Source organism: Octodon degus, unplaced genomic scaffold (genome assembly GCF_000260255.1).
Source record: "Octodon degus isolate 3935 unplaced genomic scaffold, OctDeg1.0 scaffold00017, whole genome shotgun sequence".
NCBI classification, from domain to species: domain Eukaryota; kingdom Metazoa; phylum Chordata; class Mammalia; order Rodentia; family Octodontidae; genus Octodon; species Octodon degus.
In genome coordinates, this window is record NW_004524593.1 from 5697010 (window position 1) to 5706247 (window position 9238).

The following is a 9238-nucleotide window of genomic DNA, read 5'->3' on the forward strand; positions in this document are numbered from 1 at the left end:
TCATCTCTAAGAAAGTAGCAGTGTTTATAAGTACAAAAATTATTACATCTAGTAGATGGTACTATACACAGGCAAAACAAGACAGTTTTTTAAAAAAATAGGTTTTAAAAAAATGCAGAATGTCTTGATGATAACCAGTTGTCTGAAAAGCTAAAATCAGAAATAGATGTACTTGTTAATATTACTGTGCTCTGAAAAAGTTAGAATGATCCCAGGAAGTAATGATTTAAAAAGAAACATGTGATTAATATACTGTCTCTTTTAAGCCCAAGCAAACTTTCACTTCAAAGAGGGCAAATTTGACTTTAACATTCTTATAAGTACAGGACTCTTTTAAACCATCATCGAATTCAAAAAGTCATTTGTTTCCACAGGGTATTTGTATTTTAGAACATAGGTTAAAAAATGGCAAATCACTAAGTGAGTGCCAAAGAATTTGTACTACAGGTTGAATATTCCTTTTCTGAAATGCCTGGAACCAGAAAGGTTTTAGATGTTTTCACATTTTGGAGTATTTGCATATACATAAAACATCCTGAAGCAATCATGTTTCCTATAGCCTGGAAAAATGTTTTTAGTGCCTTTGTATTTTGCTTGAGACCCATCAGAGGTCAGTTGTGGAGTTGTCCACTCACGGCACCACATCTGTGGGCACAAAGTTTGGGATTCCAGAGTATTCTGGATTTGGCATCAGTGATGCTCCATCAGTATAATCATTACAAATGTATACTAACTGCCAGTGGTCACCAACAAATGTCTGTGCCCAGGCCTAAAAGTCACTACAGTATCAAGGTCAGATTCCAGAATGATTCTTCTACATGGACAGTAATAACTTCCATAAAGTCCAAAGGAACTGTTATGGGGTCCTTCCAAAGCTGTGTAATTTCCCAGATGACTTTTTTTTTTTTGCTTGTAGAGCCTGTTCATACCTTCATCCTCTTTTCAGTCATTTAGCTTTTGCAATATTTTCTTGACGTTTTTGTTTCTTCTTTTGTTCCTTCTCCTGGGTTTCAATCATCTTGGCCAGGACAAGACCACACTTGCTAGGAACAGTGGAGTAAGGGCCAAAATAATGGTTATAAGGAAACCATACAGGTCCTTTGCAGCCCATTCCACTACATATTCCGCCCAAGCCTTTACATCAGACATCTCTGTAGCGGTCCTAAGAAAACTTATGCTTGAGCAGTCCCCCGAGCCCGTCAACTTCAGATGACCCCTGGCTGGCAGTTGTCTTCTTTGGTTTGAAGGCACGCTCTTCAGAAGTTTTAAGTTTGCCGCGCCGAAAGCCTTGTTGAAATTTTGATTCAGGGCTGGGGAGATAGCTCAGTTAGAAGAAGTGCTTGCTCGGCAAGCACAAGGTCCTGAGTTCAATCCCCAGTACTGCAAAAAAAAAGAAAAGAAAAAGATAAAAAGAAATTTTAGTTGAGATTGCATTAAATCTAATAGACAAATTTGTGAAGAATTAGTATCTGAAAAATACTCTTTTTTTGTTTTGTTTTGTTTTGTTTTGTTTTGTTTTGTTTTTGTATTTTAGGGAAGGGCCTACAGGGTGTTCAGGGTCTCACTACTAGATCGGACTCCTAGCGATCCACCTGTTTACAGCCTCCCAAGAGCTGGAATTACAGGCACGTGCCACCACGCCCAGTCTCAATTGCCATCTCAGCATGCCCCGGGGCAGGGCCGGCATGGCAGACCTGGGGGTCAAACCCCTGACCCCTATGCCTGCTTGCAGGCGCTTTAATCTGCTGAGCTATTTGGCCGGCCCCATAGTGGGTTTTCTAATGTATGAATCATACCTTTGTATTTATTATAGCCCTTAATTTCTCTTAGCAATGTCTTACAGGTTTTTGTTTTTGGTACCAGGGTTTGAACTGAGTACCTTGCATTTGGTAGCTGGGTGCTTATGCCACTGAGCTAACTCCCCAGCCCTGTCTGGTAGTTGTTAGTGTCCAGATCTTGGATAATCTTTTTCCCAAATTTATCCATATTTTTTTCTTGTTTTGTTTTTGAAAAGTTAAAAATTCCTCAAATTTTTATTCTTGGTACCACTGCCACAATTTACAGGGCAATATACCTTGTAATGAAGAGAAAGAAAAAGACAAAGCTACAACAGATAAAAGACCTCAGGAACGTACATCTACTTGACATTACATTGCATTAATCAATAGCTGCACTTTTTGCAAACTGTGGCTATGACAGTTCTGAACCAGGACTGTTGCAGCTGCAGTAACTTTTCTGACTGGATCATCATGCCTTCTGCGGCAGATTTTTACAGTTCCTCTAATGCATTTGGGACGACTGTCTCAAAGTAACCTGCAGCTTTCCTGACAACTCCTCGCTCTCTCTCCTGCTAAGAACTGTAGCCCTTTTTTGTTGTTTTTTAAAACCTTCTGTTACCATATCCATCACTACCACCACATCCATCACCACCACCATAGGGATTGCCAGAGCTTTTCCCCCAAAAGTGCCCCTCTTCTTGGGTCCTTAATTTGACTGCTGTTATCCACTATAATTTCCAAAATCATTATAGTTCCCACTACCACCATAATTACTACCCTCAAATTTACCCCATTGTAACCATGATGTCCTCCTCCACCGCTACTGTATCTACCATTTTGGTTTCCATAACCTGGTTCACCATCACCTCCATACCCTCCTTTACTCCTATAACCAGGACCACCAACATAGTTTTTCCTCCGTCTCCTCCTCCATAACTACCTCTGCTGCCACCTCTTCCACCACTATAGCTGCCGCCTCCACCAAAGTTTCCATCATAGCCAAAATTCCCTCCACCACCTCCAAAGTTTCCTCCACGATCTACAAAGTTTCCAGATCCACTTTCACAACATCTTTGTGATCCAGCAGACTGCATCTCTTGTTTAGAAAGGGCCTTTTTTACTTCACAGTTATACCCATTAATATTGTGTTATTTCTGGACAACAATTTTAACAACTATATCATGATCATCAAAAGCAGATCCTCTCTTTTTCCCACTCTGCCTGTCTTCCATAACTTCTGTGATTTTAATCTTGCCATGTTTTTTTCAAAATAGTCTTTCACATTATATTCTTCTGTATCTTCTTTAATACTGCCAATAAAAATTTTCTTCACCGTTAGATGGGCACTAAGCTTTGCTGCATCCTCTCTAGAAAGCAGCTCTTTGGTTCCCCATCATGCTCATCAACTTTGTGTGGTCCAGCACACACTCCTGTGTCCACCTCTTCAACACAAGAGTAAGCCAAAGTCTGTGGAGCATTTGGTTGGGGAATCTCTCAAGGAACTAGAGCAGTTGAAGAAGGTGTTTATTGAGGGGTCTGAGCTTTTTGTTTTTTTTCTTTGGCGGAACCGGGGGTTGAACTCAGACCCTTCTGCTTGCCAGGAAAGCACTTACTCTTCTGAGCCATCTCCCCAGCCCTGGTCTGAAACTTAAGGTGATAGTTTAAGTGAACTATCGAAAAATTGGGCACACTCACAGATTGTGTGGTAATGAGACACCCTTGAGTATTTCATACTTTCTGATGCTCCTAAAAATGACTTTTTTTATTTTTTATTTTTTTTTATTTTGCAGACCCAGGGATTGAACTCAGGCCCTTGTGCTTGCCAGGGAAGTGTGTATTTTACTGAATCATCGCCCTGGCTAAAAATGACATTTAAAAACTTTTTAGTTTCATATTATTCATTGTTTATGTCTTGTAACCTTGCTAAGTGCACTTAATGTTAGTAGTATTTTTATAAATCCACTTGGATTTTTTTACATATACAATTATGTTATCTTTAAAGACAATTCTGCTTCTTCCTATTTATTTGTATGCTTTGATTTCTGTATCTTGCCTTTTTGCTCTGACTAGAAGCTCCAGTACAGTTTTGAATAGAAATAGTGAAGAAGAGTGTCCTTGTTTCATTTTTGATCTCCTGTCGGGTAAAGCATTTCTTCTTTCACCACAGAGTTTGAGGTACTGCAGGAGTAGTGGTGGTGGTGGTGCCCTGCGATGATTAGATACCTTTTATTAGACTGAGGAAGTGCCTCTCTAACCCTACTTTGCTAAATCTTTATCATTAATTAATGTTCAATTTTGTCAGAATGTCATCTATGTCTGTTGTGATGATTCTGTGGTTTATCTCTTATCTTTTTTTTTTTTTTTCTTTTTATAATGTCTGTTGACTGATTCTGGAATTTTAAACCAATCTTGATTCCTGGGGTCAACCGTACTTTAGTTGTCCTGTATTACTGTCTTAAACCATTGTTGGAATCTATTTGTTAAGATTTTGTGAAGAATTTTTGCATCTGTGTTCGTGAGCAGGATTGGTTACTTGATAGTTAGGTCTTGCAGTGTCTTCAGTTTTGTAGATCAGTGGTTTCATATGACTTGAGAAATGTTCTGTCTTCAGTTTTCCAGAAAAGCCTGCATAGAATTGATAGTATTTATTCACTAAATGTTAACTGTTGAAATCATCTAGTCCTGTATTTTCTTTGTGGATTTTTTTTTTTTTTTTTTTTTTACTTTTGATTTAAAAGTAATTATAGACTTTCGAAGAGCTGCACAGATAGTAGAGTGATTTGCCATCTACCTGCATGGCCATTCCTTGATACTTCTTACATCACCGTGGTACATTTTCTATAGTACAGTCCATATCTTGTGCCAAAATGTAATTCCTTTTTTTTAAACCCCTGAATGATCTGGATTGAAGTTCATCTTTTTTGTTTTTTTATACTGGGATTTGAACTCAGGGTGGGGCACTTGCCAGGCAGGCACTGTGCCACTGAGCTATATCCCTGGCTCTTCATCAATTTTTTTTTTAAATTTTTATTTATTATTTATGTGTGTGTGTGTGTGTGTGTGTGTGGCCAGCTCAGCCCACCAGAGGGCGGGGCTGGCTGGCATGTGGTGCTGGGGGATTGAACCGCGGTCGCCTGTGCTTTGCTAAGCTTGTTCTAAGTAGGTGCTTTAGACCACTGAGCCATCTCACCAGCCCATCAATTTTTAATTTTCAGAAAAATCAACTTTTTTCTAGTAACTACTTTAAAGTGTTATGTTACTTTTTTTAATGAAACAAATGTAACTCCCTTTATGAAAAAACTACAGTGGGCATAATTTAAATCTAGTAATTTCAAGTGTCTATATCACTTTGTAGTTTCCTCACTAGTAATTGCTTTTTTTTTTGGGGGGGGGGCTGGTTGTGGGGATCGAACCACAGCAACCTGAGGCTGACTGCTTTGTTGAGGCAACCACTTAAACAACTGAGCTAAGGGGCAGGCCCCAGTAATTGCTTTTTTTATCCTTTTAAGTTTACCCATTTGTAGTTCCTCTGGCTCAGAATATTAATTTTCACTGTGAAGTCAGTGTTTAACATGTCATTGTGGAGTAAAATACTGGTCTAGCATTCCCAGGCTTAGAGGAAACTAAAAAAGCAAGGGTTAAGGCAAGATGATAATTTCACACTTGTGAAGTATCTTTTTTTTAAATTCATTTTAATGAGAAAAGATAAAATAGCAGTGAAACAGTTTCAGAACAGGTTGGTAGGATGGTTACAATAATTAATGCATTGCATATTGTCTTCATAGTATTCAGAGGACAAGATGCAGACATGATATCTTGTCTAATATTAGTACAGTGAACTAAAAGAAAGTAGCTGTATATCTATCTTGATTCTTTTGTGTATACATACATTTTTTTCTCTTTTTTTCACAGCAAAATGGTCCTTTATTTACACTTCTGTGAAGTTAGTGATGCATGACACCAGGTTGCCTAGCAGCTGATAGCTAACCTTAACCAGACAGGAGTTCATCTCAGGAGTGAGGCAGCTTGTTTGCTTTAGGCACTGGGCCAAGTCCCACCTACACCTGTTTGATCAATTTCCTAGCTTCGTGGTTCTCAACATATCCCCCTTTTTCATTTTATCAGAACTGAAAACATCATATCATAGTGATATATGTGTGCCTATGTTTATAGCAGCACAATTTGTGATTGCCAAATCTTGGAAACAACCAGTATGCCCCTCACCTAAGGAATGGAAGAAAAAGATGTGGTGTTTTTATACAATGGAGTATTACTCAGCTACAAAGAAAAATAAACTCGAAGCCTTCATATATAAGTGAATGCAACTTGAAGATATACTCATAAAATATCTTAAGTAATTTTAATAAAGTTTTTTTTCTTCAAAAATCTTAAAAAAGTTTTCTTATATAGCTTTTTTTTAGACTCATGCATTTTCCCTTTGCAGTGCTTGTAAGCTTATGATGAGTAATAAAAAGCATACTTAAAACTTTTTGACTTTTTTTTTAAGTATAACATTCAATGTATTATTTCTTTCTCAAGAGTTTTCTTCAGTCTATTAAGACCCAGCTCCCCTTACATGGGCTTTGGTAGAGGTCATGGGGCAGCACCCACAGGTCTAAATTGGGGTGGAGGTGTTCAGTCCTTGTGGGCTTCACAAGATCGATTTCTGACCACTTTGCTATGAATGGCACAACTCACACAGTGATGCAGTTTCACATACAGCTTGGGAAGCACGTAACCATCGAAGACACTCACTTTGGAAATGTACCTGATGGTGGCGGCCTCCAGTATGTTCTGAATGACAAATTTCTTAATGGCCTTATCCTTGCGTACACACCAGGTACAGTTCGTGCACCAAATAGTCTGTGGCCCTTTTTGGCACAGCCATTTTTCCTTCTTTTTTTTTTTTTTTTTTTTTTTTGTCATCTTGGAAAGGAGGACCTGAAAGCCTTTTTGGCCTTTTGTTTGTTTCTGGTACCGGGGATTGAACTCAGGACCTTGCACTTGCCAGGCAAGCACTTATTCTACTGAGCTATCTCCCTGGCCCCTTTTTGGCCTTTTAAATGAACTTTTTCTCTGTCCACCACTCAGCCAGCATTTTATCATAAGCTAAATCAAGGTGAATTGCACTTTTGTTCTAGAATTGATCATGGAAATAGTCTTATTCATCAACAGTTTTTATTTGATATTTCAGGATTTAATGATTAGAAAAAACGTTCAGAAAACTTAGGTTAATTGTGTCTTATAGGAAGTACCAATAAAAGAGACATGATATGTCATATACCATTCGGTTTCACGAGTACCAGTATGATGTAGTTCCTTACAGTAAATGACTGACTCATGCTTAAAATTCAGCTTAATTGTATATATGGATGTGTGAGTTGGGTTTTGCCTGATGCTGTTATTACTAATATAAAATGGATATTTTACTTTCAGAAGGGGACCATCTGGACCAAGATTTGGACCTAGAAATGATAAAATCAAGCAGTAAGTTCTTGAGATACTTTTTTTAAAAAAAAAAAGATTGTCATGTTTCTGTGTGAACCAGGGTTTGGAAAACTACAGCTTTTAAACCAAATCTGACAGTCTTTTGAACAGTTTTATTGGAGAACAGCCATACCCATTTGTTTTCGTATTATCCATAGCAGTCTTTGAGGTACGATGGCATAGTTAAGTAGTTGTGACAAGGATCTTGTGGCCTAAGTATCTAAAATATCTGCTATCTTTTGCAGAAAAAAAATTCTAATTCCAAATATAAACTAAATATAACGCCTACATATATTTACTTAATAAAGCTATCCCTAAATTTTATAGCTCAGTAAATGGAAGGTGTTTTTTCTTGCTTACCTTATTTGAAATCCATTTAGCGTAATCTGAAGATATATTTTGGTTTCTTTTCTGTAGCTTGATTCTCATTTTCAGAATCAAAATAGAATACATTTAATTCGTTTATAACATCTTTTATCTCTATTTCCTAAATTTTTGTATCTTTTATCCTCACCCATATATTGTTTTTCATTTAATGGCTAATGGATTTTCAGTTTAAAACTTTTGATGTAGAGCCAGCAAGATAGCTCAGCAGACTAAAGCACCTGCTTAGGCAAGCTTATACAAGCACAGGGCCCGTGGTTTGATCCCCAGCACCATGTGCTGTGCCAGCCCCGTCCCCAACATGGCTGTAATCCCATCACTGGGGAGGCTGAAAGCAGCAGGATCACCACCAGTCTGAGCTGCACAATGAGACCCTGCAACAATCAAGTACATTTAAAAAAAAAAAAAAAAAACCTTTTGGTATATATATTACTTGGTGATAGATGGCTGTGCTGTGCTGTAGTGAATGGGTCTAATGTTGGAAAAGGATGGATCATGACAGGAAGAGAGAAGGAATGGACAGAACAGAAAATCACCTGAGGGAAGGCCCTAAAAACTGACCAGCCTATAAAGTGTGACAGACTTTGAAAGATAAACAGAATGGCCCAGACTAAGGATCTGAGAAAGGATGATAGTCACTGCCGTGGTGTAGCTGGGGAGGTAGTGTAGTAGAGTCCTCAGTAACTGCTCAGATATTTTGGCTTTAATTTTAGTCAAGTAACTGTTGGTGTGAAGAAATATATTCACTTTAGTTAATCCTAACTTAAAAGGTTTCAAGATAGGAAACTAGAGTATAGGTTGAGTAGTCCATATCTGAAATGCATAGCTCACCAGAAATATTTTGAATTTTAGATATTTTGGGGTTTGGATTATTTACATAATGAGATATCTTGGGGAGAGGACCCAAATATGAAATTAATGTGTGTTTCTTATATACATCCTAAGATAATGTTGTACAATATTTTTAGTGTAACTGCATTTTGACTGCATCTTGTCACAGGAGGTCAGGTATAGAACATACTGTGGTGCTGTGTCAGCACTAAAAAATTTCATGTTTTGGAGCATTTCAGATTTTCAAATTAGGAATGTTTAACTTGTACCAACAAATTAATGTGAGTACTATTCTAAGTGTATTACTTTTCTTTTGCTGTATAACAGATTAAAACCTTGACATCTAAAAGCAATGCATATTTATTATCTTACAGTTTCTCAGTCAGGGGTTCCAGGACTGCTTATGTGAGTCTTCCACTCAAGCTTTCACAGACTATAATCAAGATGTCACAAGGCGTACAACCTCACTTGAGGCTTGTGACCATGTTCACGTGCTTCTGGGCAGAATTCCTTCCAGAAGACAAAATTTGTCCACTGCTTTAAATATTTGATTTAACCAGTGAAGCTGCTTTTAGATTCACCCAATTTATTACTTATAAAGAGAAAGGGTAGTCAAAAGTGCTGGCTCCTAGGGTCAGTGTCCCACACATTGAAAATGAGGACACCCAAACAAAAGAGCCAGGTGGATATAGGACCAGTTATAGGCTGCCTTGTGGTAAAGGAGCTATCTTTGTACTGCAGCTAAGTGATTTTTTTTT

The 9238-nt window shown here is 37.9% G+C and overlaps 1 protein-coding gene and 1 pseudogene across 3 annotated transcripts in view; one reads left to right on the forward strand and one right to left on the reverse strand.

The window, feature by feature from the left end:
- Vamp4 (vesicle associated membrane protein 4) overlaps nt 1–9238 on the forward strand; it is a 41613-nt gene that overhangs the window by 17514 nt on the left and 14861 nt on the right. For 2 of the 3 annotated variants that reach the window (XM_004626806.2, XM_023710303.1), the window contains exon 4: nt 7215–7265. In XM_004626806.2, the coding sequence (XP_004626863.1) occupies nt 7215–7265 (51 nt within the window). The remainder of the gene's footprint in view (nt 1–7214; nt 7266–9238) is intronic. The other variant, XM_004626807.2, reaches the window with a different exon arrangement.
- On the reverse strand, nt 932–1149 carry LOC105741603 (annotated as a pseudogene).